Genomic DNA, 16,352 nt, shown 5'->3' with positions numbered 1-16,352 from the left:
CCACTTGTCTCAAGATTAGATAACAGTGTTAGTATTATTTTTTCTGTGTTTGCATGCTCAAAAGTAATTATGAATATGTGTTTATACTTCTATCACAAAGGGAAAAACAAACCATCAATGAAGACCAAAATCAGTCAGCAAGTAAAAATTATACTTTTATTTTCAAATTGGCGTAAAACCAGAAAAGAACTGGTACTACATTTGATTCTATGGTGCCATTGAAAAAGGCCAAATGACTTTTGGAAAGGGCATGCAAGCCCGCAAAGAAGAAACACACAAAGACAACAAATGAAACCCGCAAAATATGCTCCAAACAAACCAACCAACAAAAAAATCATTCTAATCATCAGACACTGATATCCAGCTTGAAAAGATAAGATGTACAAGAGAACTGACATGGATAAAAATGGTTACACAGATGCAATTTAGCTGTTTTTGTTTTCTTTTATTATTTTTTTTACATTTTAATTATTTAAATACAGGTTTAGGTGCTTTTCAGCTAATGGAAAAAATCAAAGGCAAAAGTGCATAAGTCACAGAAGGCAGGAAAAAATAATAAAAATAAACCAAGCAGTGAGAAACCACTTCTCCCAGGGTAGAGGTGAAAAGGCTAGGAGAGATTCAAAAATGAGTACTTTATTTGGTCCTCTAAAAATATTTATTCACATTATGTTACTTCTTATCTTCTTCACAAAAAGCAGTCCTCTCAAGGATTGTCTATACATGATTTTGCCTCATTCTTATCAATTAGAAAAACAGCTACTGCTAAACTTGTGCTTCTGTCTTAGCACCAAGAAGGTGGCCTCTCTTCACCCAGCAGTCACCACTGTTGGCACAACCTAAAGGTTTACCCCAAGGTTAGGTGGTCCCTAGACACCTATGTCCCTCTATATTGGGCCTTAAGGGAAAAGCTGCCACCATTCCTACTGACTTTTCTATTTCTATAAACGGACCTTTCTGAGGTGTAGCTATGGCGAAGCGGAAACAGAAGCATTCCTCCCTTTTACACCTTTTTTGCTAGTGCAAGTGTCCAAGGGAAATGCAGAGACTAGGAATGTTTTGCAATGGGAAAAAAAAGACTACAAAAATGTTTGTGCTTTTACTTCCTCGTGATAAGGATTCTCTCGTCATTTGGTCACTATTTCTGCCACTGATCGGGGTGAGTGCAGGAATACTAGTTTTTTAACTGGGGGGCAGGGACCCCTGTTAAGGGAATTAAAATCCTCCTGTGAGATTAAGCTAAAGATACTAGTGTCCTGAACTCCACTATGTATAAAGAGATGAAATATTTATTACATGAATGACAGTATGAAGCATCTCTTTGTATTCAACTTACATGGACTTGAACACTGAAGGAGAAAGTTCTCCCTAACTCTTGCTTAACGTAAGCCTCTTTTTCACCTCTTGTAAAGAGACTAAATGGGTGCTTTTACATCTAACCTATGGTTATTTTCTGCACCAAGAAGTCCACAGAAAGTGTGGATATAATGTGTGGAGAAGGCTAGTTCCCAATATGCTGTCTCTATACACAGGAGGAAGAAACAAAGATGAAGCAAAACAAGAATGGCAGAAAATTTGAGACAATGCTGAGTTTTTCCACTTTTTCCTGATACACCCCAGGAACTGGAGAGGGTACCAACTAAAAACAGGAACCAATTCAGTGGATCCAAGCATCTCCCTGCAAGTGTGCCTATGAAGTTAATTCTTCAAACAGTAAATTCAAAAATTTCACCTCTGCAGGTCCACTCACTAACCTGCTTAAATTGCCTTGGTGAGGACAGAGTCCACAACCAAATAATGAGACATAGACCTACTCACATTTCATTTAAATATACTATAAATATTTCCCAGATATCACTTCCATTTGGAGAGATCTGCAATCTCATCATATCGAAATTAGTAAGAGACACCAGGTCTGAGAAATATTTCTATGGGGATCCAGCTGTGTATTACTCAAACAGGATTTGTTCTTCTTTGCCAGCACCTAAGTAATTTTTCAAAAGAAGCAGGAGAAGGAACAATCAACCTGCAGAGAAGGAATGGTAACTGAAGCATTTCACTCTCATCTACAGGCTCTCTGTCCAAAATTTATGCTTCCTTCATACCACCCCTAGTTTTCCAGTTATATAGTAGTTCCCTGCTCTTTTGATAGCAAAATATTCCAAGGAATTTGCTTTTGGTCCATGATATTATCCCAAGCTAGCAACACCATCTGCTAGCTTGATACCAGAGAAAGGGCAAGAGGTATGTTTCTAGTGCAAGGTATTTGTTCCCTTAACCCGCTCACTCGACTGCTAGGCTGGCTGGGGACAGGGGCAGGAGAGAGAGCATAAAAGATTGTAAACATAGCTTGGCTCAAAAGGTACAAGATAGGAGATGAGCCCATCCATTAGCCTTTTGGCTGACGGCACTTAGTTCAGAAGAACAAGTGTTCAATAAGGTTCAGCCTTCAGTGAAGCCCCAAACAGCCCTCCCCCCCAAAATTAAAAAAGAGCAAACTGGTCCCAAAGTTAGCCTCTTCACAGCAGGTATGATTTTTCTTGCCTAGAGCTCCTTGTTACAGATATAGGGAAATGTCCACCTATTTCCACACACTAGGTGCTAAGAGACTTTAGGATTCTGCAGGAAAAGACAGACAGAAAGAAAGAGAAAAGGGAACACTGACATCAGGGATTTTTTTCCCCTAAAAAGGGATATATGCAGGCATTAGCTGGGGGAGTCTTGCATAGGCTGCTTCAAAGTGAAGCTACTTTTGGGGTGGTCAGGACAGCAGCAGGAGTGGTCAGATACTATTAGAATATGCTGCTCTTCGCAGGAGGTAGCACCAAAAGTAAGCTGTTCAAACCAATATACATTAGCTACAAAGTTTTGGGTAGCAGTTTTTGGTCCTGAGCACATTCTACTCTAGCTCCTCTCTCCCCAGGATAAGGGTGCATGTTCTACACTCCAAACCTAAGGTAGACACTCACTCTTACTCCTCCTGAACTTTTCTGTACCTGTACAACAGCAAGTATTTTATCTTTTCTCAGCCTTGCAGGCATTAAATATATCCTGTCTCCCCCCTCCCCCAATTCTATCAAACACTCTCTTACTTTCAAACAAATAATGTGATTTCTTCCAAACTGTTATTAAAAGTGTATAGAAAATAAGGTTTAATGTAAGTAAGCAAGGATCAATAGGCAGAGATCTTGGATAAGTTTTTCAATAGAAATGGACTGGAGACTGCCCCAAATTACTCAAAGCTCCACACTCCCCCAAAAGCAAGCACAGTACTGGTTTCTGCCTTTCAGTCCTACACTACTTCCTGTTCACTGTAGCACATTAAGGAGAGCTCAATTCATTCTGGATCAATCGATTCCCTGATTGGCAGCTCCCTGGGGAGGGAGAAGGGTAGAGTGCCATGTTCCATAAAAGCTGAGAGAGAGAATGGAAGGACAGCTGGTCTTTGAGAAAAGTCTTATTTGATAGTAACAAAAAGAGTGCCATGTTCCCACTCCAAGTTCAAATCCCCACCCCAACCCCAAAAAAGCTATTTTGGCAGAAGAATAAAGATGACCATGTGAGAGGTTCAGAACAAAATAACTTGACGTTTGATGAGAGACAGCAGAGAAGGGATAATGGAACAAGAAGCACATGAGACCCCTCCCCTGCTTGCTTTCAGTGTGACATCAGTGTGGGGCTCATATAGCCTCCACGTAGTTGGCCGGAAGCATGCCTGTATCGCCGGTCCGCTCAACGGTGCCATACATCCAGCCATCATCAATCTGCTGCACGTTGATGATGGTATCACCATCCTGAAAGGAGACTTCATCCTCGTCGGCAGCATTGTAATCATAGACTGCACGGAATCGCTTCTGGGGTTGGGGAAAGCAAGGAGTAGAGTCAGGGCTCAGAAATGTTAGAAAGTCCAAAGCAGCTGGGGGAGAAAATTTTATTCTTATGCTTATCAAATTTTGTATGGTAGATAGCAATTCAGGGAAAGGACCGTGACCAAGGAGCAGTGCAGAATCTAATGGGACTGAAACTCTTCTCCCCAATAGTTTCATGTTTTAAATACACTAAATAACTATAGATTTGGATGATTTATCTATCATCCACCTGAAGTGGCTGCAGTACCAGCCTTGGCTGGAATATACTGTTCAAACTTCTGTGCTTGACCACTGCCAACTCAGAATTTTCATAAATTAATTTTCATCAAATTCACTTAATTTTTTTAAAGAACTTATTTAACTATTTCCATTAAACACTTTATGGTACTGTTATTTTAACTGTACTCCAAGTACTGTTAATTTTATCACTTACAAAATTTATAAAACTAAACTGTAGCACAGAATATAAACTAAGTATAACATAATATTGAGATTAAGACTGAAGAGTGTTATCAAGCATCTTCTTTTTGCATTGACACTTTGTTCCTCCACTGGGTTTCTGGTACTATGCTCTATGTGCCTATAAGAGGATTTGGGGTGAGTGACAGTGCTTGGCCAAAGGATCCTACCTGGAGATAAAGGGGGTAGACTTTAGCACCTTATAGCTTCATTTTAAGGAAACCCAAATGACCAATGGTCAAAAGGTGAACCCTGAGAGATGGCCATGTACTCAGAATGAGCTGGAAATATAAGAGCCTCTCAACAGGTCGCTTAGACCAATAAATTATTAGCTTTACTTATCTTTCCTATGGAAATATTGGAAACCTTTGTTTCCTATGCACATACATGGTAAGACCTTCTTGTTCATTTCCCAAAATCTACACATACTGGTCCAGTATATAAATATATTGGTTCAATGTCTTTACAACATAATGGCCTCATTTATTATTTAGCTTGTGGGTTTAACTTGGGAAGATTATTTTGTCAGCTTTTCACCAAACATTAATGGACAGTACATATCTCAACTGAAAGCTAATTGTTAAGCGCTACATTATTTACTTTAGATCGCAAAGTTGAACATTTGGCACATTGACCAAAAAAAGCTATTAACCACACCTACCCACCCACAATGCGGAGAAGCAGATTTCTGCAAAAGGCTAGTTTTCATTATTGTTTCAGTTTCCTTTCTCCTCCCACAATAGCTATTTAATGTCTGGCTCCTCTATTCTTTTCCTAGTTTCACGCTTACCCCTCCTCCAGATGGAGCATTACGCTGTATTGAAACAGGTGCTGCTGGTTCCTTGTAGCCATAGGACTGAGAGGTTGGCTGTTGTGGTGGCTGGTGATGGTAAACTGTGAGACAAAAGATGTTACTGTTAACTCTGTGATGAGCAAAAGGCATAGCTAATGGAATTTCACAGCCATTGGCAGGACCCAAAGTTGGGGCAATTCAATAGTCTTAGTTTGTCCTTCTCTTCAGATGTGCTTCTCCTACTCCTTTCTTCACCAATCTTATTTTTTAAAAACCCAGTTTGCAAAAAATTCTGCAACTGTGGCCTGAAATCACAAGTCTCTTTCGCACTGTACACTTACAACACTTTAACTGTCATGGCTCCTTCCTGAACAATCCTGGAATTTGTAGTTTGGAAAGGAATGGTGGAAAATTCTAAATAAGTCACAAAACGGCACATTCCAGGAGTTCATACAACTGAGCCATGGAAAATAAAGTAGTATCAGACTGCTATAACTGTGTAGTACAAAAGAAACCAGTATTGTGCATCTACTCTAACAAGAAAATGTATAATCTGCTCTATTTCAGGGGTGCAAGGTGACCAAATAAATTCAAAACAAAGCATTATCTTCTGAAGAACATACAAGTAAAAAAAAAAAAAGGAAAATACTGTAGTTTGATGATGGCAAACTTATAGTAAATCGGGAGGCAGGTAGTTTGATTAGTAGTCACAAATATTCACATTAAGACTAGTTCCTTCTTTCCATATTCCATTTCCTTGATCATCACCCAAACTATTCAATTCATTTTGTCCTTTACTTAAATCCTCAGACCCTAAAGAAACAGTGGATCATGATGTGCCTAGATATATCATGCCTCTAACTGTCTACTAACAGTTAAGGTTCTTTGCTCAAACTAGAGAAAATGCAAGAAAGTGGGAGCTCTGCAATGGTTTTGACGTTGCTCCAAGATTCAAGTAACCAAGAGAGCACAAAACGTAACGTATTTATATTATACTTTATTTATATCCTGAATTTCCTCAGTATGGTTGCTATTGACATTCCCACCAACTTAATGACTATTCTATATTCTTCTTAGGGTGGGCAAAAGTAGAGGAAAGGAAATGGGAGAAAATTTAATTTGCCCTGATAAACATTCAATGGGACAAGGAATTTCACTTGTTTCAGAATTCATGCAGTTTTCTGCATTATACAAAAGCTGTTAGAACTTTGTACTCTGCATATTATTTGGTAGCTTGTAAGGGACAACAGTTAATGAATAATTGTGACTGTAAGGAACAATAGTTAATAAATAAACCTACCACAAAGCTGATGTAAGGAATATCAGAATGCTTTTCATTTTTAATTTATATTTCCAGCCTTTGCACATTCCTGTCATCTTCTGTTCTTTGTTTCATCTAATTCCTTCCCACACATCTACAGATTTACTCATCCAGCTTTTGCATTAAAATTCTGACAGGCCTCGTCCAATGTATTTTCCTGCATATCCATCTCTGAGCTCCTAATTACTCTGAACCTGCTGTCAGCTATTCTGTTGACATGTGGCTATAGCTGCAATTCATTGTTGCACAGTACACTATTTGGATAAATTGTGGATAACCTGTATCTGACATATTCCCAGACCATCTCTCTCTCTCCTCACCTGTATGCCTTTCCTGTCACTCTACTTTTGCTCTTTTTGCTTCCTTGGAGACTCTGCCTCTCATCTCTATAATTGCCATGGAATTTATCTGCTCAGTACATGTGGCTCACAACCTATTCCAAAAATCCTACACAAGGACTATTTTATGGTATGAGTCAACAGAGCTATATAGCTTGAGGATGGGCAAAGATCCCATAAGAAAACCTTAGGCATTCATATGAGTATTAGGCTAGATTGCTAGTTCTCCCATGCTCACTTCTCTCCAGCACAATACTATCTCCGTTTCTTACCAGGAGTACTTGGCGGGGCATGATGAGGTTGCTGGTGTGGTTGTGGCTGTTGCTCCACTGGCCTCCTGTAGTTGGCACCCTCCTGGGAGTTGCGACGCTCCAGCTCCCCTCCCTCCCCACCAGGTGTGCCCATTCTACTCTTCTCAAACTCTTCATGGTACTTTATCTATAAAAGAGGGAAGTGACAGTATTAGAGCAGCAATATGCAGAAATACCCACAAACAATTCTGAGACAATGAGTCTTCAGCTTATTTAAAGTTCAATATATTCCCAACATAAACAGTAATGGGTTTTCTCTGAGTCATCTTCAGAGTTACTGAGCCAAGCTCCCATTCTCCACTGTCCATCCCCACCCCTCTCTCTGCTGCTCCAGATGTAATTCAGAAGCTGTGGATGATATGCCAGTAGCCATGTGAACCTGCAGAGGAACTAACAGATAATCTTAGGGTCAGAGAGATTAGCAATAAAGCCCTTGACCTATAAGTTGAATATTTGTGCTTTCTAACAAGCATTTTCAACCCTCTTTCCCATCTGTGAAGTTACTGTAATGCAGCATATTGGCCAAGAGGTGGCACTGGAAAACTAGCACTCTCATGTACTGCTGATTGTGGTTAACTCCCCTTCTTATGGTGGATGTATGTGTGCGTGCGCGCACACACAGGCTCTGAGAAGAATGGGTTCATATATATTTCCTATATTACTACCATCAATTCTTCTCCTCTGCATATGTCTTAGCTACCATCTTCTAGTTGGTAGATGGAACACAAACGGGTACATCAAAATCTTTGGATGGATGCTTTTAGACTGACATGCAATTAACTAATATCTAACACAAACCTGACAATCAGGAATGCCAAATGATCAGACACTTGGTTATATGATCCAGTTTCTCAGTTGCAGCTGGCATAAAGACAACACTAGCTACTTGAAGATGCAGCACTGGTATCAACACCTGGCATTCTTGGGAAACTACCAGGGACCCAGGTCTTGGCAGGGTCTACTGCTGATGCTTGCAATGGGTGAGCCCTTTCACTTTCTCCCCTTGGTCAGCATTGTGAGCTACACTAGAAGGCTATGTCTAGATATCATTTAAGTCTTCCAGAATGCCCCAATGCTCTGGAGCATTCTGGGAGATTAAAACAGTAACTAGACCTAATTTTCCAGCACTTTGCTGACACCAGTACCAGTTAAGACCACCAAGGCCCACTGGCAAAGGAGTGTCACTTTGCTCCCAAAACCTGAAACCATTACCCAGAAGCTTTACCAAATAAGGTATTCTCTCCAAAACCAAAGAATCACAATTTTTTTCAGTAACAGTGGACAGTTTCTTCTAAACCCTTTAAGCTTCTCTGGAAGTTGTATCCTCTGACACATACCAGAAATAGTTTGCTAGTATTCAGGCATGAGGCACACTTCACAGTAAAAATAATAAAAATCTTGTGACTAAATTTCAGGTTACAAAGACCATACAATGCCCCTGTTGAAAAAGCTCCTCTGGCTGATGGTTTGTTTCCAGACATAATTCAAAGTGCTAGTTATGACTTACAAAGCTCTCTATGGGTCAGGTCCAGGCTATCTGGAAAACCATATCTCCCTGTATGAGACAGTTTGGACTCTGAAATCATCAGAAGAGGCCTTCTCTCAGTCCCACAAGCATGGCTGGTAAAGGACACAAGAGAGAGCCTTCTTGGCGGCTGCCCCTGGACTCTGCAAATCCCTTCTCGGGGAAGCCAGAAAGGCCCCTCCATGTTTTCCTTCAGTCAGCTGGCTTTTATATTTTATTTTTATTCAGACAGGCTTTTAAAATATAAAGTCTTTAAAGAATGGGCTAGGGGTGCTTGTACTGTTTTATAGTGTCAAATTTTAAAATGTTTTAAGTGCTTTTATAATTGTTCAACTATATTTTTAATGAGTGATCTGTTTAATACTATAATAATTTAATCCTGTTTTAATGCTCTGTTTTGTATATTTTTAATTGTACTGTGTTTTTTTTTAATTGTAAGCCACCCTGAGTCCCAATTTTTGGGGAAAAGCAGGATATAAACAACAACAACTTCACAGGAGGACACTCTACTTAGGAGTTGATGGCTATGCTCTGGTAAAGAGAAAATGAGATGGAGAAGAACAGGACTTGGGGACAGATAGGATGAATAGAAAATTAATCCAGACTTTTCACATAGTTTAAGATCTTTAGGTGGTAACACTGCCTCTACTCTTGCTGATAATTATGACAGCAACAAAACACCCAACCCATCCACTTTGTATGAAAGTGGTACATTCTGGAGTCTACAATACAAATGTGAGTACAATAATACAGTGCGCCCTTCCTTGACGCGGTAATCTGTTTTGGACCCCCCCCCCGCGTAAGGGCAAAATACGTGAAGTCAAGTCCCATTAGAAGTAATGGCGATTATGCCTGCGGCACGTCCCATAACCTCTTCCTGGTGCACCGAGGCTTCTTCCAGCGCAGGCTTCCAGTGTAGGCTGGGAGCCGCATAAGCCGCGCCCACGTATAACACTGGTGCACTGTATAAACCAGATTCCATAGTATAGATTTTATACTATAGAGCACATGTGACAGAACCCTGCAATGGTTAATAAAAATTACTCTTTATCTCTGATTTTATTCACTCAGTAAATGGCCTGCCTGCTGGTCCCTTATATTACCAAGAAAAGCTATGTCAGTTGCAGCTCTAACAACCTTAAGCATAATTCCATCATTATAGCGTGCCTCATTTTTTTCTCCTTAGAAATGTGATACCTAAAGGACTAGTGTGAAGAAGAGACAAGAAAACCACATTTTGTGCATGAATTGAGTTGGTAGTTCAACAGAGAGGGATTCCTGTCTCTCAAAACCTCAACTAATCTTGTTGCCTTTGTACAGTTTTGTCCTCAGAACCATCCCTTTCTGTCAATTTCTCACCAGTGAACAGTGGCCAATAACTGGAACCACCCTGTGATCTGACAGACATAAAGGACTATAAAAAGGATGGGGGGAAATACTATCCACTATAAATCACATTCATTTTCCTATTCATTCCTACTGAAACCTTTCCACTTTACAGTGACAAGTTACAGCACTGCTCATATTGCTCATTGTTGCCATACAGAGATCTATGTTGAGTCCTACTGACTTTATTAAACAGTAACCAATCTCTGCCTTTTTCAAATGTCACATGACAGAAAAGCCTGTTAAAATTCCTTCCACATTCTTTGGCCTCAAAGGACAGAGGCATATGAGCTTGGAAGCTACACCAAAACAAGCTCCCAAAAATGTCTCTGATGCTCAATAGATTTCTTCAAAGAAATTCAGCCAAACTGGATTTTTGCTGTAAACATCAGGCAAGACCTTTTCCAAGATACACATCCAACTGTATTCCTGGGAAGACTGCAGAGGAGTGGAGAATAGGCTGAGTCTGTAACCGAGCAGAAGAAAGCAAAACAAAACGAAACAGGGGCAACTGCTTGAGTTAAAAACTCAAAGTGACTCTGGCAAAAAAATCTATAGAGCAAAGGGCCTGGGAAGGGAATCCCTGTGGGATTAAATTCATCCTGCAGGGCTCCCCTAGAATTAACTCCCACAGCGCCATCTCAGACCAGATGGCCAAAGCAAATTATTAAGGACAGATTAGTCAACAAGCCTGAAGAAAAGTATTTTGAAGCTAGGATTATACAGAGAGGATACTAAGAAGTCACCAAACATGAATTTTAACCACGGGAGCCTTGATATTTCACATGCCTCCCACCTCAAGTTTACATTATGCTGCATCTTTCTCACTTGTATACCTCTCTCCCCCCCCCCCCCCCCAACTCTTTCACATTATATAAATTTCCACACTGGAGGAAACTGCTCTCATCAGTAAATGAATATAGTTTCTTTCTTTCACTCTCTCTCTCTCTCATTCACATACACACACACAACAAAGTTGTCACTTTGCTGGTAAAAAAGTGCATCCAAACCATGCTAGGGGAGCATAGATTCAAATCTCTTCTTAAATAGATTACTAGGTCATTCATAGCATGTCACATCCTTCATTCACACTTTTCCACTTCATAAAGTGAGGAAAATACTTCTTACTGGGCAATATGAAAGATGTGTAATTATTTGGTTTGAATTCAATGCATGATAGTTAAAATATTTGGAGCCTCTAAGACCTCTGTGTATTATTTAGTCAAACACAGGCCTGTTACAGACTGCCAAAATAAAGCTGCTTCAGGTCTCTTTGGAGGTATGCTGTTTAAATGATGCATGCATCCTAAGAATCCGGAAGCTGCACCAAAGCTGCACTCCAGTGCTTAGGAATGGAGTGTGGCTTTGGTGCGACCTCCGGACTCTTAGGACCCATTCATCATTTAAATAGCATACCTCCAAAGAGACCCGAAGCAGCTTTATTTTGGCAGTCTGTAACAGGCCACAATCTTTCACTCACTCACATGTACTTCAAAACAGCTGAAAGCTGTACCTGCTAAAAGGTACAAGAAGTTATTGTGGATGCAATTAACATAAAAAACTATTTTTGCCATTTCTCCATATGGATAAATTATGAAGGAGGAAATCAAGCTGGTCTCCTCCCACTGGGCCTTCAAAGGGCAGCCTTAGACAGGTTCCCCCATTCCATCTAGCTTGTGGTGAAGACCCAGTGTTGGGAAGGCTGAGCCCATGTCCTTCCATGTTTGTTCCCTTCTGGGGAATGAAGTGGAGAAGGCTACTATGTAATATCAATAAGTATTTAGCAATTAGTAAAAAACCCTTAAAGGCCAGGCTATGAAAACCATCTGAGTACAACTGGAGTTGTAACACAGAGAGATCAAGTTCAATGAGAAAATTGGCAAAGACTACAACAAAATACCATCCCCCAAAAAAGAATAGGTAAGGGAAACCTGTATGCGTTCAGCTGCAATTTCCAGATATGAGATACACAAGAGGGTTAAAAGACAGAACCACCCAGCTGGTTGAGAGGAAAAGTGGAGACCTGCCTATACTCTGCTCTCCAGCTACATTTATTCGTTACCATGTGGCAGCAATTCTCAACCTGGCACCTTCCCAACATGTTAGACTACAACTCCCATAACTGCCAGCCAGCAATCTGGGAAACGATGTGGAGAAGGCTACTATGTAATATTTCTGCACAAAATAGTTCAAGCTCCCAGGAGCTGTGTTTTTCTGAGAAGACACATTTTGATAATACACTATTTCTTTTCTTTATTTTGAGGGGTGAAGGTAAAACTACAAGTGGTAAAAAATTTCCAGGCTATATTGTTAGTTGAAAGAGTTCAATATAAACACTTCATTCATAAAAGGGGGAAACGTTCTGTCAAGGCAAAAATGGAAGCAATTCTTCTTTTAAATAATTTAGAGGGGAATGCAAAGAAAGATTATTCAGGGAGCAGTACTGGACTAAAATGACTGTCTCATCACACAGTATATCAGAAGTCCAAATGAGTTGGATTAGTGACAAATAACTGTCCCAAGAAATTAAAGTAACTGTGATCCAAAACTAGCTTATATTTCTTGGCAGACTATTTGACAAATTGCATTAGGGGAACTACTTTGCAATCAAGCCGCTTTACAACTTTCTAACAAAGTATACTTTTCTTGCTTAAACCTGCCTACTTTGAACATAATTTTGTATTATTCATTTGAAGTAAAGAAAAAATAGAGAGTGACCAACAGTTTTAGCATTCTGATTTTCTTTAGAAAAGCCAATTCAAGAAGAATGTTCAATTGTGAGGTGAGATATTCAGTGGTTATATTTTACTCAAAGATTTTTGAGGTGGCCATTCTAGTCATTGCAAAACAACAACAACAACAAAAACCCCGAAAGAATCTTGTGGCATCTTTAAAGAGCAACATATTTTGTCTGGCATATGTGGGCTGGAATCCATAAAGCTTAAAATGAATTGGAATAGCATCTGCAAAAGTTTATGGCAGAATTTAAGTACAACAGGACTCTGTTCCTTTTATCACATTTGAGGCAACAGGCATAAATCTAAAACTTTACAGATAAAACTGTTAGCAGAACATACATTTCTTAGTATTAAATTCTATGCATACATTATGATGATATGTGTGTTTATATTTATGTCATTATAATAAAAAGGTGAATAAAGAATTCAACAGTCATTATACAAGATGGGCACTATTGAGAGTTTAAACCTAGAATGTGCAAAAAGATACCACGGACAACTGGCAGAATTAGAATGGATACAAGATTGGAAGGTTCTCAACAAAATAAAACAATTTTTGAAATGATGTTATGTTTGGAAGGCAACCACAAAATAGTGAAAAAATTGTACTGTTAAGTTGTAGAGGGTCTATTAAGGGACGGAAACAGAAAGTCAGCAAATATTAAATAAGAACCAATATATGAAGGGTAGGAACACGTTACTTTAAAATCTGTGAATCTGTAAATGGCATTTCATTGTTTTATGTGTGTGTTGCTTATAGTTAAGCTTAATAAATGTATTCAAAATATACAAATTGAAAAAGCAGTACACAGAGTAGCTTACGTTGCTGATTTGATCCTGAGTCTTCTTGATTCGCTGTAGCTCAGGGGTGTCAGCCACCACACTGAATCCTTTCCCTTTATTCTTCTCAAACTCCTCCTTGTAGCGAACCTGGGTATGAAGAGAAAGAAAATACATGTGATGTTATTTTCCCAGTATCACTATCTCCTCCAAAACGCACAAGTTCCAATTTGAAATGGGGCAAGATGTTGCCCAGAAGCCCCAATGGCAAGAAAATCCATTGTTATCATGGAGAGAAACACATCAGATATTGTGACAACAAGGCAAAACATGTGCATGCAGTCTTTAGAGGAAAATCACCCATATGCCAAGACACATTTAAAAAATAACAACATCTATCACAACATGACCATACCCCTATTGCCACCCATTACCTGGCAACTGAGCACTGTGTTCTTGCCACTGAAAAGTACTTGCTGAAATACTGGGCATAGAGGCTGACAAATTTCTGACATGCACCTTTTCTGAACTTGAGTTGACATTGGTTGAATTGGATCCTGCAATTTTAATATACTCCAGGTATCTCAAAAGGATAGTATAAACAGGAGGGAAAATTCCACATTTAAAACTTTGAGAAGAACTGGACTCACTATTTCTTTCAGTATGAAAGGATGTCTTACTGAAGATGGAAAAAGTTTGTTTTCTGCAGCTTGAGAATAGGACACAGAGCAACAGATTTAAACTACAGGAAAAGAGATTTGACCTAAACATTAGGAGGAACTTCCCAATAGTAAGAGTTGTTTGACAGTGGAACAAGCTCTCATAAAGTATGATGGAGTCTCCTTCTTTGGAGGTTTTTAAGCAGAGGCTGGATGGCCATCTCTCAGAGGGTGCTTTGATTGTGAGTTCCTGCAAGGCAGGAGGTTGGATTGAATGGCCCTTGGAGTCTCTTCCAACTCTAAAATACTAAAATACAACAGTGTGATGCAGCAGCTAAAAGGCCAATGCAATTTTAGGCTGCATCAATAAAAGTATAGTGTCTAGATCAAGAGAAATAATCGTGCCACTATATTCTGCATTGGTCAGGCCCCACCTGGAATATTGTGTCCAGTTCTGGGCACCACAATTCAAAAAGGACATTGAGAAACTGGAGAGTGTCCAAAGGAGGGCGACTAAAATAGTGAAGGGTCTGGAAACCATGCCTTATGAGGAATGCCTTAGGGAGCTGGGGATGTTTAGCCTGGAGAAAAGAAGGTTAAGAGGTGATATGATAGCCCTGTTTAAATATTTGAAGGGATGTCATACTGAGGAGGGAGCAAGCTTGTTTTCTGCTGATCCAGAGAACAGGACCCAGAACAATGGATGCAGGCTCCAGGAAAAGAGATTCCACCTCAACATTAGGAGGAACTTCCTGACAGTAAGGGCTGTTTGACAGTGGAACAAACTCCCTTGGAGTGTAGTAGAGTCTCCTTCCTTAGAGGTCTTCAAACAGAGGCTGGATGGCCTTCTGTTGGGGATGCTTTGATTGAGATTTCCTGCATGGCAGGGGGTTGGACTGGATGGCCCTTGGGGTCTCTTCCAACTCTATGATTCTATGAACCACAATCATAGGAAAAAGAGGAGAGAAGAGGATGTTATAGCAAGAAAAGCTTAAAACCTCTGCTCACATATATTTTACTGTTTAACCTGAAGATTCAGGATCTTCCAACTCTATGATTCTATGATTCTAGGTCTTGTGAAGATACAGGTATAATATTCTCTCTACTACTGCATGCTTTTTATAATATGTCAACATCCCATTTCAAATACCCTGTGACTTCAAGACAAAAAAATTGATACACCAACAATGAGTTTGCCTACACAAGGGACAGAAGTATGAGTGGACTCCCCAACACATTCTGCCCCGGACCCGCTCCAGAGTCATCCTGCTACCTGTTTCTGTGGAGGAAAATCAGGTAGATGTCTACACGTGTCCCTGCATCTGGATGTTGCTTTAGTCTGCTGCCACTGTCCTTTCTCTCACTGTCACTGCCTTTCTTTTGTCAGCTCCATGACAGAGCCAGGACAGATCACAGGTTGGTAGGCACGGTGGCCAGTTATCTCAATGTCTGGGCTAGTTCCCAGCCTGGAATGGTTACAGAAAGGTTTTACAATCCTCAGTGCAGTTGTGATCGGGGCATTCATTTCTGACCTCAGAGCAAGTGAGCGTGTGTCAGCAGCAGCTCCAAAGAGGCAAAAACCTTTCTGTAACCTTTCTAGCCAGGAATTGGCCCAGACATGAGATAAATGGTGGTGCCTGCCAGGCAGTGATCTGTCTTGCCTCCCAACCTCCCAATCCCCTCCCAACCTTGAATCCAGGGTGGATCCATTATTCACATTAAAGGAAACACTGGAGTATTCTGCAACTTCCAGAGTAAACCGTTTTTTAAAAAAAACCTAGGTAAGGTGGTATCCCCCAAATTTGGTGTGGATAGGGCCACACTTTGTGTGGCATTATTACCACAGATTCGGGGTGGGGTGGGAGTATGGTTTCTCCTCCCATGTATAGACAAGCCTAGTGTCCTCTTTGGTCCTTCTACAATCTTCAGGGCTGTTAAGACTGTTTGAGATACTGCCCTGAAATCTTCTTTTGGATGAAGCTGCAATCTATATTTTTCAGTACAAAATAAACCTGAATAAATATTTCCTCTCAAACATTTAGTTATCTGACCTCAATAATTCAATGAAGTTTAACATATGGACAAATAACTGATCCAAAGCATACTTTGTTTTCTGCCTCCTACTCTTTGGGCTCTAATTCTAATCTTGGTATTACCCCAGAATGACAACATG

At 40.1% G+C, this 16,352-nt stretch overlaps 1 protein-coding gene across 1 annotated transcript in view; it reads right to left on the bottom strand.

The window, feature by feature from the left end:
- Positions 1 to 137: 137 nt before the first annotated feature.
- Positions 138 to 16,352, bottom strand: part of LOC149308997 (LIM and SH3 domain protein 1) — a 68,925-nt gene continuing 52,710 nt past the window's right edge. Inside the window, exons 4-7 of the mRNA XM_089531602.1 lie at positions 13,563 to 13,670; positions 7,053 to 7,218; positions 5,119 to 5,222; positions 138 to 3,854 (exon numbers count right to left, since the gene is read on the bottom strand). Of these exons, the coding sequence (XP_089387728.1) occupies positions 3,681 to 3,854; positions 5,119 to 5,222; positions 7,053 to 7,218; positions 13,563 to 13,670 (552 nt within the window). The 3' untranslated portion in view covers positions 138 to 3,680. The remainder of the gene's footprint in view (positions 3,855 to 5,118; positions 5,223 to 7,052; positions 7,219 to 13,562; positions 13,671 to 16,352) is intronic.

Source organism: Sceloporus occidentalis, unplaced genomic scaffold (assembly GCF_023333645.1).
Source record: "Sceloporus occidentalis isolate IW3139 unplaced genomic scaffold, rSceOcc1.0.p SCAF_7, whole genome shotgun sequence".
NCBI lineage: Eukaryota > Metazoa > Chordata > Lepidosauria > Squamata > Phrynosomatidae > Sceloporus > Sceloporus occidentalis.
The sequence above is the reverse complement of the archived record's forward strand: the minus strand, read 5'-3'. Positions and strand labels throughout refer to the sequence as shown.